This window comes from Lontra canadensis, unplaced genomic scaffold (genome assembly GCF_010015895.1).
Source record: "Lontra canadensis isolate GAN:19392208 unplaced genomic scaffold, GSC_riverotter_1.0 scaffold38, whole genome shotgun sequence".
NCBI lineage: Eukaryota > Metazoa > Chordata > Mammalia > Carnivora > Mustelidae > Lontra > Lontra canadensis.
This window is the reverse complement of record NW_022631032.1, coordinates 16,142,452-16,164,863: the sequence shown is the minus strand read 5'-3', so window position 1 is coordinate 16,164,863 and position 22,412 is coordinate 16,142,452. Positions and strand designations below refer to the sequence as shown.

The window sequence follows — 22,412 nt, the reverse complement described above, 5'->3', positions numbered from 1 at the left end:
CTCTAACTAACAAACATACTGAAGAAAAAGTTTGGAGCCTAAGCACAGTAGATTTAAACATCCACACTTCCTGATTAAAAATAAAACTAGGCAGAGAGAAGTCTTACGCAAGAGGCAAGAGAAGGCAGGTTGAGCACACAAGGAAGCATCGGGAATACCAGCACATCAAAGAACTTGAGATTGAATCCACTCAGCCCCGAGAAAGGGGCCACTCAGCAGCTACTGGGAAAAGGATGGGTGGAACTTGCCCACTTGGAAAATTCAATGTTACCACACTGCTAAAGGCAATCTTTTATTCTCACTATTGGAATAACATAGTAAAAAATACAAGAAAAGAGCCTATCGTCTTCAACGGTAAATGAACATGCTATCCTGAACTTGTTAGGGAATGACCTTGTTCCGATGATCTCCAGATGGAAAATTCATTTTCAAACACCATTTTTATCCTCCTGTTCAGGAAGACTTTGAGATGAAGAAAGAGGGCAATAAAAATAAAGACAACTTACTTCATCCATAAGGAAACAGAGGCTGACTCAGAGCAAAATGGCATTTCAGAACACCTAGACATTTAATTAAGACTGTTCTTTAAGACAATGGTTTTAGCACTGGGGTACATGGAAATAAATGCAAAGCCCTTCTGGGGACAGGAGAGCATGGCTTTTTTTTTTTTTTTTTTAAGGAAATCAGTATTCAGTTTCTCTACTTTCATAGCTATTCTCTGTTGAAATTGATCTTCTGGGAACACCTATAATAGAAAGACCAGCTCTCCATTCCCACCTTCCCTTTCACAATTACCCTTCTCCTTACCCATTCTGAATCTTAACCACCATGGTGCATTGTTCCAGAGTATAGAAACTCTGCCGTAGAAAATAATGGAACTAGGAAACAAATCCTTTTGCAAGTCAGGTAGTTGTCAATTTTTGCTTTAAAAAATTGTAGAAAGTGCTGATATCAGCTGGTAGATCATTAAAAATACATTTTGGTGATAAACCATTATGTGATTTTTTTGATATATAACTTAGAATGGAAATAAATGAGTAATACTGCTCATCAAACTCTTTTCATTACCATGTGCTTATTTATAAGAACAAGTTTTCTTAGTATTTATATTGATAAAAACGAAAAGTTGGATTAGAATTGATCTTAGACTGTTCTAATTTAGTACTAGGTAGCATTCATCTATAGATATGTAAACTACTTGGGAAAGAATCCCACTATTTGTTTCATTAAAAGTTCTTAATTTTTTTTATAGGCAATAATTAGACATTGATATTTCCAATATATTTATGTTCTTTTGATCAATTATGCACTAATAATAATTGTAATAAAGCCTCCAACATAAGATTTTAAAAAATATTTTGAATCTTTACAACAGAGAAAATTTTAGGCATTAGAAATTTTAAAATTTATATTCATATTTTTATTGTAGAAATTCAATAAAAGGATTTTGAACCCAAATCTTAAAGATACATTAGGATGAAATTCTTTGGGGGAGGGGACCGGAAATATAGTTTCATGAAAAAAAAGAAATAATTAAAATTCTCAACTCCAGTTAAAGAGCTTGTTCATACATTTTTTAAATGGATGATGGTGAGTATCACAGAGCTATGGCATTTAGATCCTACTAAATGCATTCACAAGAGTTATGTAAGAGTTTTATTTTTAAATGTTCCTATTTACAATACACCAGGATTTTTGGTCTTTGTCATTGTTTAAACTCATGATGGAAAACATTAGATTTCAATGTAAAAATATGTGAGATTACACACTTTTATAAAATTCTTTTTGGGGTGGCGCCTGGGTGGCTCAGTGGGTTAAGCCTCTGCCTTTGGCTCAGGTCATGATCTCAAGGTCCTGGGATTGAGCCCCGCATTGGGCTCTCTGCCTGCCTCTCTGCCTACTTGTGATCTCTGTCTGTCAAATACATAAAATCTTAAAAAAAAAAATTCTTTTTAGGGGTATATGCTCAAAACCAAAAATTAAAGGTCATTGGTCCAAAATGTCCTTTAGTTCTGACACTGTAATCCCTTTTTCCTATTGTGTTCAGTTTATTTTTAAGATAATTAAGAGTATTGATGATAATAGCCTCTATCATTTACTGAGTATCACAGGCAGAACACGTGCTAGCTAGCCACTTTCTAGCTAATCCTTACAACTGCGCAAGGGAAGTTTGACAAATCTTCCATTTGAAATCAAGGACACCAAGGCTCATGGAATGGAAAGAAACCTCAGAATAGAGGCAGTAGAGCCAGGGTCTGAACCCAGGTCTACCTTTCCGTAGGACCCCGTGCTCTTTCCATCACTCCTGTTGACTCTGCCCTTTGTAGGAGGCTGGTCTGGTCTAAAGATTGAGAATAATAAAGAAAAGTCCATCCATGTTCTAATAACAACAAAGGATGGAATCAGCATTCCAAAGGATCAGAATTACCATTCTGAACATCCCAGAATTTGCCATTCACAGAAGGTCCTCCTTGAATGCCTTGGAAACTAACCTGGGAAACTTACTCCTCTCTTGATGCAGTCCCCATCCTTACACAGGGCAAAGCTGGCCTGACTGTGCTGGGCTGTGATTTATTTACATGCCTTTTTCTCTCTGAAACTGTGAAGTGGCTGGGAGAAATCATGCTCTATTAATTTATCTCTGTCTTTATGGTACCACGTGAGGTGCCCAGCGGCCAACAGGTGCTGCATAGCTCCTTAGCCATCACATCTGACCCATCCAACCGATTAACTCTGGAGCTCAACTTGGGATGCCCATTAGAAAAATGCCCATGAAAAATCCTGACTCCTCAGGATGTACAACAGACTAATTAAAGCAGGCTCTGGGTGGGGCCCAGGCATCGCCATATTTTAAGACAAGCCAAATGATTCCAGTGTGCAGCCAAGGCTGAGAACCCCTGACGGGTGTTGGTGGAGTGGAAGTGGGGGCTATCTTCTGATTCTAAACCCAATACCCGTCAGATGGGGCATCAGCCCTAACTTCGCCTCCTAACACACCATGCAGGAAGACTCCTGCCTCAGCTGCTGAAACGTCTGTCTCCTTCTGGGGTGGCCACATCCATGACATGGCAGTCTATGCTTGCAAGCAACATATTCAGTGTCTATACTCTCTTGACAGCAGATAGACCAGCCTTTTGTTGGAGGCCACGGCAGGGGGTCAGAGACCTATATCTCTGCTGGGCCCAAGGCATGGATGTCACCTTGATCTTGAGCAGCCTGACCGGTATATTCATAGGAGATGGGCAAATGCTACAACGCAAATGGAATATATGTGCTTGTGTGTGTGTGTGTGTGAGAGCAGATATGTGTGCATGCTTGGGGAGTTCAAGGGGAAAGTATGGGCAGTGTTCTCTCTTTCCCAGGCACAGACACGGAGAGACAGAGCAGGCAGGCAGGACTGTCTTCTGGGCTTAGGACCAGATATTTGTGGAAAAGCTTCCCCTTCCAGGCCACCCTGAGAAGGGCTTTATGCATCCCACAAGCTGTTCTACTTCATGGATCACCTCGTACTGACCCCTCAGCAATGACTGTACAAGGCAGGAAGAAAAACCCCTGGTTGTCAGAGGCTGGGAGCAATTTCTAAGGCTCATGAGGATTAAAAACCTCTCTGTTGCTGCAGGAGGGGGAACGATGCCTTCTGTCAGTTTTTATTCAAGTGTTTCTTTTGAACATCAACCTCAGTGACTTTGATGTGAGAATAAATTAATTCCAAAGCCTCAACTTGAAATTTCCTGACTCTGCCTGTCTATTGTCTACCCACCCACGCAAAGGAGAAACTGCAGAACCTTGTCAGTTCTCAAGGCAGCAGCTTGCATTACACATTTTTCCAGGGAGTCTTTCAAAAGAGCGCCTGGGCTTTTCAGTGCTTTTCCTCCTTTGGTATTTGCCCTTTTTAATGCTGAGCTGCCTTCTTTATACATATACGTATACGTACACATCAAGCTCCACTGAGCTGCAGAAGCCTGATTTTCCTGGACAGTTGGGCCAGTGATTTCCATATTATCCTATTGAAATGTTAAAAAGAATAATTTACAATAATTCTTCATGTAACCCCTAAGGTGTCCCATCTTAGTTTTATACTGAATCTGTATTTTCCCATGAATACAAAATGCTCTCTGGGCTTTGCCTTTGCCTGGCTTTTATATTTTAAGCGGATAATAGCTCTAAAAGATATACGGGTCCCTGGGATCGTAGTATCTGCATCTTGCATGTGAGGTGACTAGGAAACAGGAAGTTCAGCACCTTGTTCCAGATCATTCCATAAATCTGCTGCAGAACCACAGCCAAGGCTCTGGGCATTGGCAGCTTAGTTCCTGGTCAACCCACCAACCTTCCCTTTGGAATGCATGAGTACACTGCCTTCTTTCCCGAAGAGAGTCAACATTATTGTTAAGCATCTATTTATTGTATTGTATGGAGCACTTTACCTACTCCATTTCTTTTATGAGCATTTCAAGATTTAAAAGTTATTAAGAATCCTGTAGCTATCCACTCCCTCCTTTCTGGCCTCTTATGTATACACTAGTACACTAAATCATTTCTGTGCAAGAGATGACTGCTTTGGTGTCTTGGGGATGGCTGGAGAAGTTTCTAGCAATGGAGATGCAATTTGTCAGTTTTTTCTTTCCTTGGTGGAACTCTCCGTATGATATATACCCTCTCTAGGAATACTCCCTGTATTTGGGCCAAAACAAATCAGAGCTGAAATTCAAGTCATCTTCATAGTTAATATCTCAAGGTTAAGTATAAGAAGTATCACTTCAACAAGGTAATTTAAAATGCTATTGCCTTCTGTTCTAAATGTACAAGAGAGCAAATGTCAGCAAGCGCTTGAGTGTTTCAAGCTGTTTGATTTTACTGGACCTGTTCGTTCAGTCCCCAACTGCCCTCAAACCCAGTTGAGTTACTGGCAATGACCAAGTCAAATCCAGAAAATCACCGGCAGGAAGAATAATGACGAGACCCTCCTCTTCCCCTGTCCTGTTTCTCTGCACATTGTGGTCACTAGATTGTCTCATTCCCTATGTGCCTGGGGCAACAGGTTTATAATATTACTACCACTAATTATGAGACTAGAAAGAACAGAAGTCATACTATCTGAAACTGGAGGACAGAGTCACTTATTCTCCTGATTTAAAGGGTTAGTTTGTTGCTTCTTATTACTAACTGGCCTTGTTTTATAATCATACTAAGGACACAACTGAGATTTACCTGTATTTATATTTATATCGGTTCTACCTTAAAGAACCTTTTGAACATGTGAACAACTTCACCTCAACCTGGAAATACTGAAAAGGCAAAATGCATTCAGTTTAATGTAATTTATGTGAATTACAATTCTTTTGGTGAGAAAGGTCAATATTTACCAGCGAGGGAAAATAAACATAATACCGATCTGATCCCAAAAATCAAGTTTTCTAGATACACACATATCAACACACACAAACACTCCCATGGGCACACACACATGCACATGGGCAGACACACACCCTCTGCTAATGTTACCAGTAGCTCTGAAATCAGCGAAACACCGTGTTTATGAGCTTCAGTGGTGGAATGAATTAGATCTGTGTTCAAATCCTGCCTCGGGCTGAGTGAGTGCACAGATTGCTTAACCTCCCTGCACAGTTCTCTCCTACTAAATAGTGCCTCCTACACAAGCCGGGATGTGAGGGTTATACGTAATAAGGCCCAATAAACTGGTGCTTCTCAAAGTCCACCGTGCACACAAATCATCTGGGAATCTTGTTAACATGCCGATTCTAATTCAATAGGTCTGGAGTGGGGCTTGAGAGAATATTCTAAGTTTCTGGGCGGTGCTATACTGGTAGTCCGCAGACCAAGCTTTGAGTAGCAAGACACCTTCTGAAACTTCACAAAAAAGAAAGTGGTTTTGTAAGCCAAATAAGAAAGCTGAGAAAGAATTGTGGTGTGTGTGTGTGTGTGTGTGTGTGTGACCAAGTTGAGCATGGCATGAGCTCAGTTTCTCTAGGTGTGGAGAGGATAAAAGGTTTGGGCAAGCTTTTATCCCGTTTCTTCGTGAGCCTCAGTATGGGTAGCTGTTGGACCTGATTTCCACTTTTCTGCCCAGGATCAGCGAGGGACCATCAGAACCCACAGAGAGATAAGGCGTGAGCCAACTGGGAGTCTTGTACCTGTCATAGTCTTGGCAGATCTCCCCCACAGCCACCAAGGCCTTCAGGTACTCGTTGGGTTGGTAAGGGTGGATATAGTGCAGGGAACAGCTGTTCCTGGGGTCCCCGTTTGAGGCTGTGAAATCTATAGCTACCTGGAAGAGAAAAGAGGAGAATGGGTAGATTAAAGTGAACGCATCTCACAGGCATTGTGATCAGCCACACAAAGGACGTGGCTCAAGATGGAAAAAGCAGCATCCTCCCAAGAAAGAAAGGGAGAGGAGCTATTAATTTGGTTGAGACCATTTCTGTAGTCTTTGATTGTCCCCTCCCCCAGTGCCAAAACAGAACTTGAGATGGACATGTCGGTCAGAAAGCCCAGCCATTGCTGATCCCCATTACCCTGCAGCATGAGTGTGGGTAGAATATCTGGTCCCCAGTTCCCGGTTCCCTAAGAAGAGACTTCTCTGCTGTCGAGGCAGGACAATTCCATCTCAGAGGCAGAGGTAAATTACCTTAAAACTAAATTCTGTGTTACTGGTGTGGTCTATCTCAAAAGCCATACTCCTATTTCCGTGTGTGGTGAATTGCATAGACGTGTTGATGTGGTTATAATAAATTTTCTGCAAGAAGCAGCTTCGAGTGAGGCATTAGCTTTTGGTTTTCCGTCATGTGAGAGAAGTCCTGCCTGTAACAGAGAAGAAGCCTGGATGCTCTGGCACCATGACTGGGAAGTAAAGAAGAAAAACCTCTGTCTTGCCACCAAGTAGATACTATCCTTGAACTTCTTAAATTTTTTCTGACCCCTACCATCATTATCTAATTAAGAATTGACTCACTTAACACTCTTAACAACAGCAAACAACCACTAAAGGCTCAAGCCTGGAGAGTGCTAAAATGGGAAGGATCATTTGTTCTGATTTCCAACATCATTACCAATTAAATAAAAGTTAACCCAGCAAACACCTCTCAAAAAAAAAAAAAAAAGCTTCAGCTTGAGAGTGGGGAGTATGGGGAGTGGTAGGGAAAAGATGGGGGTGATTAAAACAATTAAAACAAAAGGAGTTGTATGAAAAGCAAGAAATGTTCGTGTTACATCTCTTTTTCTTCAGGGCCTGCCAGGATCCACTCACAAGCTTACTAATGACAGAAAGGCTTTATTTTCTCTTATGATCTTGTGAGTGGGAAATGTTACTTGTATATTATTTGACAAAATTCCATTATGACACATAATTGGAATGTCCCATTGGATTTACTTAGGGGGGAATGTCACTTCTGGAAGGACAGACAAAAGGCATTATGTGTTTCATTTCTGCTCCTGAAAGATGACCCCGTAAGAGCAAGGATGATAGGTGAAAATAGCCCCCATACCTTATATTGTAATGCTACAAAAGAATCCAAGTGACTAGAAGAGAAAAAGTGATAGGCTAACAATTCACTTACAACCTTTCTTTTTTCTTTCGTGTGAGGTTATTTCTTCATTACCGGTTTTGCGTCCCTTTTCTTCCTCACCCCTCCCCAGGACTGTGTTGAAAAGAAACTTAAGCTGGATTAAAAATCTATTTTCAGAACACCCTGATGTTTTCAACAAAGGGAGTACCAGCTGATAAAATGCTAGTACTAACAGTGTTTCAAAAGGAAAGGTCGGGTGGAGAAAAATCACACAGTACTTCCCCAACCCTGAGATGCCCTTGCTCAGATAACAAAGGGACGGAGAGAAGAGCAACCTTTGTTAAAACCCTACTCTGTGGCAGACACAGTACTATCTGCTTTCCAGGTTTTGTGTTATTTCATTTTCATGAAAACACTCTGGGAAGCAGAGATTGCTATTCCTTTTTCTCGATGAAGATCCTCCTGATTCCCAGCCCAAAGGTGATGAAGTTTTCTGGGGGTAGAGCTGGGTTAAAACCTGTCTATAGCTCTGAAGACTGTTCCTCCATTATGCCATTATACACCCAAGGGAACATATATGGCTGTGGCTAGCATGCCAAGATGGTATTTAGCTATGTTTATTACTATAAAGAATGGAGGGGATTTAGCCTGGAAGTAAGGAGACAAGCTTAGCAGCAACTAGAGTAATTTAGGAGAGATGAATGGCCTTGAATGAACAGCTGTAAAATCAGACCAGTTGTAAAAGGTAGGAAAAGAGCCAGTAAAGAGTGTGTGTGTGTGTGTGTCTGTCTGTCTGTCTGTGCAATAAGGAGAATGTGTTATTGAGGATGGCTGGGGGTGATTTAAGAGGACCAGCAAAATCCAGCATCTTCTGAGATAGATTCCAACCAGAAGGTAAAAGTCAACCCACTGGAAAAAAAAGAGGAAGACAATAGGTGAAGGTCCTTTGAATCAAGGACTATGATGAAAAGTTCATGTGTTGGGGGCCTCCAAGTATTTTGTGAATAAGAACAAGATGGGGCCTCAAGCACACAGAGGTCCAAATATATGCAGATTATTTCTGGAAAACTTCTCTAAGAGGGAAACTTGGGAGGTGCTTGAGAGACGGTGTCTGAAGAAACCACACATCTAGAGTCCTCCTGGTTTATGGATCTCAAGCACGCAGAGCCACCATGCTGAGCCTTTGGGTTCTGATGAGACACACTTAAGGGGTGCTGGTGCCTCCCACACATGTACATGGCCTTTAGAAGGTAAAAACAGTGCTAGGAAGGCTAGGTGGAAAGCCAACTCTTTCCTACTGAAGAAAACATTGTAGGACTCTAGAGAATTCTAGAGAATGTGAGAAAGTTGTTATGGAGATAACCTTGATTCTGTTCCAATTTATCTAAAATGCAAATCACTGGCAGGTGTCGAGATGTTGTTATTAATAACCAGCACCTATGGCTCACAACCGCTCTTTATCACAGATCGTCACAATCCTCTGCCTGTGCTTCTTGATGCTGCAGTTTAAAATTGTCCCATGTGCTGATTACCTGAGTATCAAGGGTATTCCATGGTAACAAAAGCATGCTGGCGTCTTGGTGTAAAACCGGAGAATGAAACCAGGTAGGAGAAAGGCCAGAAGGGAAAAACCTCCATAAAGAAAAACAACAACTCAAGAGACCTAAATGTTCCTCTTCTCCTCCCTAGTCATGGGCAAGAGCCTCCAAGTACGCAGGCACCAAGTGGCAGCATCCAAGCCCAGGTGTCTCACCTGAATGAATATGTTGTGTTACGGTGAGAAGAGTATATAACGTCTGGATGAACACACGCAGATTCTGGAAACAGTAGATTTTAAAGTAGAGCACATATCACAGGAGGTTGGGACTAGGGGAAGGCAAGGGGGTGACGAGGGCATACATTCAAGAAGGCTTTCATTCCCAGCTGACCCTACACTTGCATGATCTTGAGAGTGAAGTCCTCCTTTTAAACCTTGGACCCCAGGTGCCTCTCTTGCTTCCTCCTCATTCCAGCCTTGTTGGTCATTTCATTTTCTAACAACTCTTCATCCTCAGGCTTGGAATAATTTCCTTATGCTTAACAAAATAGCTTGTGGCGGAAGTGACAGTGAGAAGGGGATTGTGACCAGAGAGGTTTAGGATAGAAAATGAAGAGGATTTGGTGACTGATGGATGGCAGTTAGGGAAAAGGAGTGGCCACATTTCTTTGGAAATGGAAGAGATGGCATCTTGAAGATAGTAGCAGCATCTAAAGATCAGCGTTAGAAGGTTGTCGTTGGGCCACCTGCTCTTGGTAGTGATGTGTATACATACGAAAGGCCTGAGGGAAGTTTTATTTTCTTTCTGCAGGTAGGCCTCTGGGGACTAAGGGGGGAGGTTTCCACTCTGTTTTATCATTGACTAGACAACCATGGACAGCTGAGAGAGCTTTTTCCTGGCAAGTGATGGTTTCTTAAATCTCCCTGATGAAGCTGGAGATAAAGAATCTATCTTCAGGAGGTGGCCTTCTACCAAGAATTCTCTGTGCTCTTTAAGCTAGCATTAGTGGAAAGAGAACAGAGCGAAAGGTTAGGTTTATTTTAAAAAGCAACAGGGAGGCAGTGAAAGACGGGATTAAGTTGAGAAATAAAAGCAAGAAAATGACTGAAAAGTGCCAGCTTGTGGAGGTGGCCACTGACGCCTGGCTTCCTGAATGCTGGTGGGCTCCCAGGGCAGCCACATTTTCATTGTCGGATAGGAAGCATTTACGAAAGCCTGTGGTTCTGGTGTGCGCTCCAATCTTCTCAGCAGGCGGCCTGGGAACAGGCGCTGCCCATGGCTCTCCCCTTCTGCCCAGGAGGCCTTGCTCATCATTAAGCAGAGCCCTGGAACAGCTTTGCAAAACCTTATAGAGTCAGAATGGGAAATGCTCCCTCCACTGCCACCAAGCCCTGGGTGCAGAGCCGCTTCTGGAAAGAGGCAGGAAGCCAAGGATAAGCATCTATCTTTGGATATGTTAAGCTTCTTCTGTGAAAGGAGACCACTCCTCAGATCCCCTTGTCTGTCTGCGACACACAAGTCATTTGAAACCTCCCCCGTATTTTCTAAGGCAAGCTGCTGGGAATCAACCTCTGGTTAGTGGCCTAATCTCTCTGTAATCAACCTGCAGTCAACCTTTCTCATATCATCTGCTGGGGCAGCTGTTTTCTTTGTTTGTTGTTTGTTTATATTTAAATACAGCTTGGACCCATACAATAAACCTTGTAGGTGGAGATACTGTTCAGTCTGGACTATTTCTTAAAGGACAGGTTAAACTCTTGTGCTTTTCTATTTCTTCAAAACTCCACTGGGGGGCAAAGAAATAGGAACTAGACTAGATGGGAGATACCCCGAGGATTGCCTGGTTAATTTCCTACAAACTGCAAAGCATTCCCCTCTTCAACCCAGGGCTCCTTCTCATTTCTTGGAGGTCTACACCTCCACCACAGTCCACCAGTGTTCAGTCTGGGATATACTGTAAAGATTTAAAACTTCAACTGAGACAAAATGTGGTTATAGGATGCCCGGAACATGTTAGGTTCGGGAAGATTTCCTGAGAGAATTTGTCTTAGGTGATCCTTTTATTTAGGCTGGAAGGTTAATCTGGGAGGACCCACATTCATATTAGAGTACCAAAATGTTAGACTGTAAAATCAGAGATAAAGGAAATACCATCCTTAATGGTAGAAAATTACCAATACTAAAAATGGCCATCTGAAAATATGAAAAAACAAACAAACAAAAAAAACCAACCCACTTGTTGGGGGTCACTGGGACCACTTGAGAATGTGACACAAGATTTATATCCTCTTACCAGAAAATGCACACACTTAATTCTGCACACAATTTTGGGAGGTCAAGGCTGCCCCTGAGGTCAATTCTCATTCCTTAAGGATTTCACTAGCCTAACAGGTCATGTTTTCTTTTTCCTTTCTAGATTTTCTCTCTCCTCTCTCTCCTCCTCTCTCTCATGTCTTAAGACATAAACGTTTTACCTGGTTGTTATCATAGGGTAGCTCTGCTTTACATTCTTTTTATTTCCCTTAACATTATGTCATAAACGTGTCCCATTATCATCAATCATTGTAATTATCATTTAAAATGACTTTACCATAATCCACCTAAATGAGGTACTGTAATTTACATAGCCATTATCTTATTGTTGGACATTTAGGTTGCTTACAGCTTGTCTCTGAAAATCTGCTTTACAAAGTACATTTTTAAATATCTGGAAAAGCAGTAACTTTCAAAGGAAACAGTGAACTCTTCTACCATTTTTTTCCCAAATACCTTATGGTGTCTGTCTCTTTTATGCTGTCTATAATTTTGTTTTGTGTGTGAAACTCTAGTATCTATTTTATTTTTGGCTGCTGTGCCATGTGCCAAACACAGTGAACTCCATCTCCCCCTCTCTAGTCTGTTTCTCATCTGCCCACCTCCTCCCACCTCTTCCTAGACTGCCACATGACAATTGCCCTCAAGTTCTTATGATTTGAGGATTCAAATGAGGAGATGGAATGTCCTCAGGGGTGCCCTTGACCTCCCAAAATTGCATGCAGAATCAGGTATGTGCATTTTCCAGTGAGAGGATATAGATTGTGTATCAGGTTCTCAAGTGGGGCCATGGACCAAAAAAGAATCATTGACTAAGGCTCTTTTTAGCATCTTAATCTCTTTCCCTCCACTGGGGCTTCTCCTCTGTTGATGGTCAGATTCTAGCCTGAAACCTCCCCTCTTTTAATCTTCAAGTTGCTCTCCTCCTTTTCCCCTCTCGTCCCCTCTTCCCTGCCAGCCTTTCTTGAATGAATAGTTACACCTGCTGTGTTCACTTCCTTACTTCTGTCTACACCCTAACTCCTGGCTCTCCCTGTCGTTGCTGAAATTGCTCTTATATAAGATAATATGTGCCTCTTTATCACATGACCCAGTGTTTTATTCTTCATCTTCTGACTTCTTTCTCGCATATGGGATTATTGCCCTTGATCTCATAACATTTTCTTCCTGGTCATTTGAGGTACTGCCTTGTCCTGGACCTTTTCCTTGGCACTTCTTCTCCTACTGGTTGCCCCTCTTCCCCCTGCTGCCCAATGGAGATCTTCTACAATATCCGGAGACATCTTTCCTCTCTGTATTCTTCTCTCTGGACATCCCACCCAGACCCATTTGCGTGCAGCTTCTACCTCTCTCCTGAAACCTAGGACCGTATTTATGAGTGCCGTTTCTACTGGGAGGCCTGGAGATACATCAGTCAGGTCCAAAAGCAAATCATCATCTCATTGGCAGCTCCTTTGGATTTCCATGTTGCCCTGAATAGGATCGCCATGCTTTGTCAATCAGGCACAAAAGACCTGAGTCCTCTGGACTCCTCTTTCTCCCTGGTCTTCCATCTCCTCATTGGATCATGGGCCAACGCTTATTGGACTCTCTTGCCACAGTGTTCCTACTGCTGCCCTGCTAGCTTAGCCTCTTCTTACTTGTCACCAGGACTATTAATCTCTTCTTGCTTCCCCTTCTGGACTCCCCTCACCACCTTTGATGCCTTCCACCAAACACTCCCAGTTTAGTTCCCTAAAGCATGTGCCCAATTGCTTTAATGTCCTGCTCAAGATTCTTCTGACCATTCCTTTAACCACCACATTACTTCAAAATTAAAAGCCTTCAACTTCCTTTTTTTTTTTTTTTAAGATTTTATTTATTTGACAGAGATCACAAGTAGGCAGAGAGGCAGGCAGAGAGAGAGAGGAAGGGAAGCAGGCTCCCCGCTGAGCAGAGAGCCCTATGCGGGGCTCGATCCCAGGACCCTGAGATCATGACCTGAGCTGAAGGCAGAGCCTTCAACCCACTGAGCCACCCGGGTGCCCCAAGCCTTCAAATTCTTAATCCAAACCGCTTCTCCAACACTCCTCTGAATATACCCTATTTATGTATACTGACCCAAATATGGTTTCGATATTTATCATTAGAATATATGAATGCATAAACATTTAAGTTCATAGGGATGTCTTTTTTTTCTTTAGAGAGGTGGAGGTGGGAGGGTCAGAGTGAGAGGGAGAGAGAGAATTTTAAGCAGGCTCCATTCCTAGCACAGAGCCTGATGTGGGGCTCAATCTCACAACTTTGAGATCATGACCTGAGTCAGAATCAGGTGTTGGACACTTAACTGACTGAGCCACCAAGGCAACCCTGTAGGCATGATTTTAAAGGAAAAACCTAGTATCCTATTTATTCGTCTCATTTCTTATTTTTTCCTAAAGCTTATCTCTCCTTTAAGGTTGAGGGTTCGATCCATTATAATTCAATAAAAGTCCCTAATATACCTCAGCCTGGCACCTGAAGGGAAAGATGTTCAATTTCTGACATTCGTAAGGCTCAGTCAGAAGCACCAGGTATCTGTGAAAGTATAGAAGCTTTCTTTGAGCTCCTGCTTGTAAAGTGTACTGGTCAGAGTCTTGACAGGAAACAAATGGTCCCCTCAAAGGAAAGATCCAGGAGAGCTTAATAAAAAGACTATTCAAAAAGTCTGAGGGGCACTAAGTCAATAAGGTAAGGGAGGAGGGGCTGGTGCTGGGGAGGTGCTGGTGAAATCCATTAAGGTGGTGCCTCCCAGCTGGGGAGGATCAGCAGGAGTGACGAAGGAGGGAAGGGCCATCCTTCTCTGTCAGTCAGGCCCATGGACGTGGAGCTGGGGATGCTGTGGGGTGAAATTTCTGGTATTCATGGGGGCTGGTTCTTTGTGGCATAACTCCAAGGGCAGAGTAAGTCTCTGAAGGTTGAATAAGGCATTGTTTAAGAGCATGGAATCTATAAACTCTAAAGCAGATCCAAATCAATAGAGCTTTCCCTTGAAAACCTATAAATAGTTTCCTGAATGGCTCCTTTGCCTAAGATTGTGAGACACTATTTCCGGTAGCTCTCCTATATGACATTGCTGGCTTCTCTATTCCCATTTTTGTATATCCAACATGACAGGGAGCCCATAGGACAGCTAGTGTTAGGTGTGGTGCTCACGATGAACATGTCTGCTACTCTCTGTGTGCACCCGCATGCAGTGCACATGGGAGGACTGGGTAGGGGCATCTTCAGAGAGCCTTAGACTTCAAAGAAATGACCAAATTCTATAACTAACTCATAACCATTGAGGGGTAGATGAACAATGCTCAAAGTCTAGGGGGGACAAATGCAGACCCATCTGAGATTAGAGTAGAGGACACACTTCTAGTTAAGGAGAGGTTAGCCTATCAAACAACCCCTAAACTCATCCTCTTGGAACTCCCCCTTTTAGTCCTTTGAATACCACCATCCAATTCCCAGAAATACAGTGGTCCTGTCTACCCTCTTGGGTTTAAACCTGGACAAAAAAATTAAACCATCTGCCTTGCTTTCTTCATATGACTGAGCCAGTTGAGGGAGATAAACAGGGCTGAAATTCATGATTACATGTCTATAAGATGAGGATCAAAAGCTGTTCAGATTGTGTTTCTCTTGTTTGCCATGTGGCTTTCCCATAGGTTTTAGCAGAACTATTTTTGGCCATCTGGGGATGTTCTTTCTGGAGGTCACATCAGCCCAAACCTAGGAGGGTTTCAAATATTAAGTAAGTTATTCTAGGGCAGATGTACTCATAAGCTTGGTCTACCACGCATCTTAAAAAAAACCCAGCCTACCCACCCAAATACATACTTGGAGTATATAAATCCCAGGTTCTCACAAGTTGTATGTAGGAAATGATCCCAAATCCACCCAGTGAGTCTAGATACTCCATTTCTCAACTCTGAAAGACTAGTTCTCCAATATTTTAGAATGTACCTCTTTCTTGTCTGACAAACCATTTGGATGGCTTTCTCTTGGCACTGACCATCAAGCGTTGGTGCTTGTGTTTGGGCTGCATCTGCCTTGGCTCAGTGGGACTTACCAGCATGGTATACTTCCTTGTCATCCAGCTCATCAGATTATGGGATCTGGCAATATGCCTACTGTCCCATGCCTCAAGGAGTTACTGGAAGAATGGGAAGCATAAGGAATTCCCAAACCACTTGAGGATAAGTGGCATGAATTTCCTGATATGACTTCCTGACAACCATACTCACTGGAGAAAACAGAAGTATGATGTCACTTTAAAAACATGATACCAGGGGTGCCTGGGTGGCTCAGTCAGTTAAGCATCTGCTTTTGGCTCAGGTCATGACCCCAGGGTCCTGTGATGGAGCCCCGTGTTGGGCTCCCTGCTCAGTGGGGAGTCTACTTCTCCCTCTCCTCCCTACTCACTCTTGACCTCTGTTGCTATCTCTCTCTCTCAAATAAGTAAATAAAAAATCCTTAAAAACAACAACATCAACAACAACAGCAAAAACAAAAACATGATACCATACAGTATTCCAGCAATGAGATCTGAACAAATCTGACCCAGGGTTTAATAAATGTGTGTCTCCTCATGTCCCCATCCCAGTGCCATTCCCCACACCATGGTCTCTGAATATGAACAAATATGGAAGCAACTTACTGTAAACTGGATTTGACAGCCACCCATGATGTAGTCCAAGAAAGAATGCATCTTGTGGATCTGCATGGGAGGATGAAAGGAAACTTTTTTAGTAACAGCATGATCTATTTCCTTACCAAGTGGAAGCTTAATCTTTGGGGTTAGGCTGCTAACCTAGAAGAAAGAGCAGAAAGGGATCTGTGAGGAAAAGAGGGGTCCATTGATTTTGGTATTTTAAAGGAGAGAAAGAGCAATGGTTAATTCAGATGACCCTGTGAGGGCTGCAGCTACCTATGCCCTCTACTCCCCTCTCTTGGGTTATGGGAGCCTCTGGTGAGATACTACACTTGGCATCAGTGTTGGTCCCCATATCTAAGTCCCAGTCTTGGTAACATTCTTTTAATTTTTTTTATTTTTAATTTTTTTTATTAGTTTTATTTTTTTAAAACATACAATATATTTTTATCCCCAGGGGTAAGATCTGTGAATCGCCAGGTTTACACATTTCACAGCACTCACCATAGCACATACCCTCCCCAATGTCCATAACCCCAACCCCTCTCTCCAAACCCCCCTCCCCCCATCAACCCTCAGTTTGTTTTGTGAGATTAAGAGTCACTTATGGTTTGTCTCCCTCCCAATCCCATCTTGTTTCATTTACTCATCTCCTACCCCTTTAACCCCCCATGTTGCATCTCCTCTCCCTCATATCAGGGAGATCATATGATAGTTGTCTTTCTCCGATTGACTTATTTCGCTAAGCATGATACCCTCTAGTTCCATCCACATCGTCGCAAATGGCAAGATTTCATTTCTTCTGATGGCTGCATAGTATTCCATTGTGTATATATACCACATCTTCTTTATCCATTCATCTGTTGATGGACATCTAGGTTCTTTCCATAGTTTGGCTATTTTTTTTTTAAGATTTTATTTATTTACTTGAGAGAAAGCATGAGAGGGGAGAGGGTCAAAGGAAGAAGCAGACCTCTCGCTAGCAGGGAGCATGATGCGGGACTCGATCCCGGGACTCCAGGACCATGACCTGAGCCTAAGACAGTCGCTCAACCGACTGAGCCACCCAGGAGCCTCCATAGTTTGGCTATTGTAGACATTGCTGCTATAAACATTCGGGTGCACGTGCCCCTTCGGATCACTACGTTTGTATCTTTAGGATAAATACCCAGTAGTGCAATTGATGGGTCATAGGGTAGTTCTATTTTCAACATTTTGAGGAACCTCCATGCTGTTTTCCAGAGTGGTTGCACCAGCTTGCATTCCCACCAACAGTGTAGGAGGGTTCCCCTTTCTCCTCATCCTCGCCAGCATCTGTCATTTCCTGACTTGTTAATTTTAGCCATTCTGACTGGTGTGAGGTGATATCTCATTGTGGTTTTGATTTGTATTTCCCTGATGCCGAGTGATATGGAGCACTTTTTCATGTATCTGTTGGCCATCTGGATGTCTTCTTTGCAGAAATGTCTGTTCATGTCTTCTGCCCATTTCTTGATTGGATTATTTGTTCTTTGGGTGTTGAGTTGGCTAAGTTCTTTATAGATTTTGGACACTAGCCCTTTATCTGATATGTCGTTTGCAAATATCTTCTCCCATTCTGTCAGTTGTCTTTTGGTTTTGTTAACTGTTTCCTTTGCTGTGCAAAAGCTTTTGATAATGATAAAATCCCAATAGTTCATTTTTGTTCTTGCTTCCCTTGCCTTTGACGATGTTCCTAGGAAGATGTTGCTGTGGCTAAGGTCGAAGAGGTTGCTGCCTGTGTTCTCCTCAAGGATTTTGATGGATTCCTTTCTCACATTGAGGTCCTTCATCCATTTGGAGTCTATTTTTGTGTGTGGTGTAAGGAAATGGTCCAATTTCATTTTTCTGCATGTGGCTGTCCAATTTTCCCAACACCATTTATTGAAGAGGCTGTCTTTCTTCCATTGGACATTCTTTCCTGCTTTGTCGAAGATTAGTTGACCATAGAGTTGAGGGTCTATTTCTGGGCTCTCTATTCTGTTCCATTGATCTAAGTGTCTGTTTTTGTGCCAGTACCATGCTGTCTTGATGATGACAGCTTTGTAATAGAGCTTGAAGTCCGGGATTGTGATGCCACCAACTTTGGCTTTCTTTGTCAATATTCCTTTGGCTATTCGAGGTCTTTTCTGGTTCCATATAAATTTTAGGATTATTTGTTCCATTTCTTTGAAAAAAAAAATGGATGGTACTTTGATAGGAATTGCATTAAATGTGTAGATTGCTTTAGGTAGCACAGACATTTTCACAATATTTATTCTTCCAATCCAGGAGCATGGAACATTTTTCCATTTCTTCGTGTCTTCCTCATTTTCTTTCATGAGTACTTTATAGTTTTCTGTGTATAGATTCTTAGCCTCTTTGGTTAGGTTTATTCGTAGGTATCTTATAGTTTTGGGTGCAATTGTGAATGGGATTAACTCCTTAATTTCTCTTTCTTCTGTCTTGTTGTTGGTGTAGAGAAATGCAACTGATTTCTGTGCATGATTTTATGTCCTGACACTTTACTGAATTCCTGTACAAGTTCTAGCAGTTTTGGAGTGGAGTCTTTGGGGTTTTCCACATATAGTATCATATCATCTGCGAAGAGTGATAGTTTGACTTCTTCTTTGCTGATTTGGATGCCTTTAATTTCCTTTTGTTGTCTGATTGCTGAGCCTAGGACTTCTAGTACTATGTTGAATAGCAGTGGTGATAATGGACATCCCTGCCGTGTTCCTGACCTTAGCGGAAAAGCTTTCAGTTTTTCTCCATTGAGAATGATATTTGCGGTGGGTTTTTCATAGATGGCTTTGACAATATTGAGGTATGTGCCCTCTATCCCTACACTTTGAAGAGTTTTGATCAGGAAGGGATGCTGTACTTTGTCAAATGCTTTTTCAGCATCTATTGAGAGTATCATATGGTTCTTGTTCTTTCTTTTATTTATGTGTTGTATCACATTGATTGATTTGCGGATGTTGAACCAGCCTCGCAGCCCTGGAATAAATCCCACTTGGTCGTGGTGAATAATCCTTTTAATGTACTGTTGAATCCTATTGGCTAGTATTTTGGTGAGAATTTCGCATCTGTGTTCATCAAGGATATTGGTCTGTAGTTCTCTTTTTTGATGGGATCCTTGTCTGGTTTTGGGCTCAAGATGATGCTGGCCTCATCAAATGAGTTTGGAAGTTTTCCTTCCATTTCTATTTTTTGGAACAGTTTCAGGAGAATAGGAATTAGTTCTTCCTTAAATGTTTGGTAGAATTCCCCCCGGGAAGCCGTCTGGCCCTGGGCTTTTGTTTGTTTGGAGATTTTTGATGACTGTTTCAATCTCCTTACTGGTTATGGGTCTGTTCAGGCTTTCTATTTCTTCCTGGTTCAGTTGTGGTAGTTTATATGTCTCTAGGAATGCATCCATTTCTTCCAGATTGTCAGATTTGTTGGCGTAGAGTTGCTCATAGTATGTTCTTATAATTGTCTGTGTTTCTTTGGTGTTAGTTGTGATCTCTCCTCTTTCATTCATGATTTTATTTATTTGGGTCCTTTCTCTTTTCTTTTTGATGAGTCTGGCCAGGGGTTTATCAATCTTGTTAATCCTTTCAAAGAACCAGCTCCTAGTTTCGTTGATTTGTTCTATTGTTTTTTTTGGTTTCTATTTCATTGATTTCTGCTCTGATCTTTATGATTTCTCTTCTCCTGCTGGGTTTAGGGTTTCTTTCTTGTTCTTTCTCCAGCTCCTTTAGGTGTAGGGTTAGGTTGCGTACTTGAGACCTTTCTTGTTTCTTGAGAAAGGCTTGTACCGCTATATATTTTCCTCTCAGGACTGCCTTTGTTGCGTCCCACAGATTTTGAACCGTTGTGTTTTCATTATCATTTGTTTCCTTGAATTTTTTCAATTCTTCTTTAATTTCCATGTTGACCCATTCATTCTTTAGAAGGATGCTGTTTAGTCTCCATGTATTTGGGTTCTTTCCAAATTTCCTCTTGTGATTGAGTTCTAGCTTCAGAGCATTGTGGTCTGAAAATATGCAGGGAATGATCCCAATCTTTTGATACCGGTTGAGACCTGATGTAGGACCCAGGATGTGATCTATTCTGGAGAATGTTCCATGCGCACTAGAGAAGAATGTGTATTCTGTTGCTTTGGGATGAAATGTTCTGAATAGATCTGTGATGTCCATCTGGTCCAGTGTGTCATTTAAGGCCTTGATTTCCTTGTTGATCTTTTGCTTGGATGATCTGTCCATTTCAGTGAGGGGAGTGTTCAAGTCCTCTACTATTATTGTATTATTGTTGATGTGTTTCTTTGATTTTGTTATTAATTGGTTTATATAGTTGGCTGCTCCCACATTAGGGGCATAGATATTTAAAATTGTTAGGTCTTCTTGTTGGACAGATCCTTTGAGTATGGTATAGTGTCATTTCTCATCTCTTATTATAGTCTTTGGCTTAAAATCTAATGGATCTGATATAAGGATTGCCACTCCTGCTTTCTTCTGATGTCCATTAGCATGGTAAATTCTTTTCCACCCCCTCACTTTAAATCTGGAGGTGTCTTCCAGTTTAAAATGAGTTTCTTGTAGGCAACATATAGATGGGTTTTGTTTTTTTTTTTATCCATTCTGATATCCTGTGTCTTTTGATTGGGGTATTTAGCCCATTAACATTCAGGGTAACTATTGAGAGATATGAATTTAGTGCCATTGTATTGCCTGTAAGGTGACTGTTATTGTATATTGTCTCTGTTCCTTTCTGATCTAGTACTTTCAGGGTCTCTCTTTACTTAGAGGACCCCTTTCAATATTTCCTGTAGAGCTGGTTTGGTGTTTGCAAATTCTTTCAGTTTTTGTTTGTCCTGGAAGCTTTTAATCTCTCCTTCTATTTTCAATGATAGCTTAGCTGGATATAGTATTCTTGGCTGCATGTTTTTCTCGTTTAGTGCTCTGAATATATCATGCCAGCTCTTTCTGGCCTGCCAGGTCTCTGTGGATAAGTCTGCTGCCAATGTAATATTTTTACCATTGTATGTTACAGACTTCTTTTCCCGGGCTGCTTTCAGGATTTTCTCTTTGTCACTAAGACTTGTAAATTTTACTATTAGGTGAGGGGATGTGGACCTATTCTTATTGATTTTGAGGGGGGTTCTCTGAACCTCCTGGATTTTGATGCTTGTTCCCTTTGCCATATTGGGGAAATTCTCTCCAATAATTCTCTCCAATATACCTTCTGCTCCCCTCTTTCTTCTTCTTCTGGAATCCCAATTATTCTAATGTTGTTTCATTGTTTGGTGTCACTTATCTTTCGAATTATCCCCTCGTGGTCCAGTAGCTGTTTGTCCCTCTTTTGCTCAGCTTCTTTATTCTCTGTCATTTGGTCTTCTATATCGCTAATTCTTTCTTCTGCCTCATTTATCCTAGCAGTGAGAGCCTCCATTTTTGATTGCACCTCATTAATAGCTTTTTTGGTTTCAACTTGGTTAGATTTTACTTTATTTCTCCAGAAAGGGCTTTTATACCTCCCGATTTCTCTAATATCTTCCATGCCTTTTTCGAGCCTGGCTAGAACCTTGAGAATCATCATTCTGAACTCTAGATCTGACATCATACCAATGTCTGTATTGATTAGGTCCCTAGCCTTTGGTACTGCCTCTTGTTCTTTTTTTTTTATGGTGAATTTTTCCACCTTGTCATTTTGTCCAGATAAGAGTATATGAAGGAGCAATTAAAATACTAAAAGGGTGGCAACAACCCCAGGAAAATATGCTTTAACCAAATCAGAAGAGATCCCAAATCGTAAGGGGGGAGAAAGGGGATAAAAAGAGGTTCAGAAAGAAAAAAAAATGAAACAATTAAAAGAAGAAAACGAATAAAGAAAAAATATAAAAAGGAAAAATATATATATATTAGATAAACTAGTTTAAAAACGTTAAAAAAGAAAAGGAGAAAGGTTAAAAAAATTTAGCAGAAGAAGTGGAAAAAAAATTGAAAAAGAAAAAAAAAATTAAATTAACTGCAAGGCTAAAGAATCATGGGGAGAAAGCCATGAGCTCCGTGCTTTGCTTTCTCCTCCTCCAGAATTCCGCTGCTCTCCTTGTTATTGAAACTGCACTCTTTGGTAGGTGAACTTGGTCCTGGCTGGATTTCTTGTTGATCTTCTGGGGGAGGGGCCTGTTGTAGTGATTCTCAAGTGTCTTTGCCCCAGGCAGAGTTGCACCACCCTTACCAGGGGCCGGGCTGAGTAATCCGCTCAGGTTCGCTTTCGGGAGCTTTTGTTCCCTGAGCGCTTTCCGTAGAGTTCCGGAGGATGGGAATGAAGATGGCGGCCTCCCAGTCTCCGGCCTGGAAGAGCCGAGAGCCCGGGCCCCACTCCTCAGTG

General features: G+C 41.7%; 1 protein-coding gene across 2 annotated transcripts in view; it reads right to left on the bottom strand.

The window, feature by feature from the left end:
* Nucleotides 1-22,412, bottom strand: part of CPNE4 (copine 4) — a 475,067-nt gene that overhangs the window by 19,346 nt on the left and 433,309 nt on the right. For both annotated transcript variants that reach the window (XM_032869701.1, XM_032869702.1), the window contains exons 10-11: nt 16,044-16,103; nt 6,156-6,289 (exon numbers count right to left, since the gene is read on the bottom strand). In XM_032869701.1, coding sequence (XP_032725592.1) covers nt 6,156-6,289; nt 16,044-16,103 — 194 coding nt within the window. The remainder of the gene's footprint in view (nt 1-6,155; nt 6,290-16,043; nt 16,104-22,412) is intronic.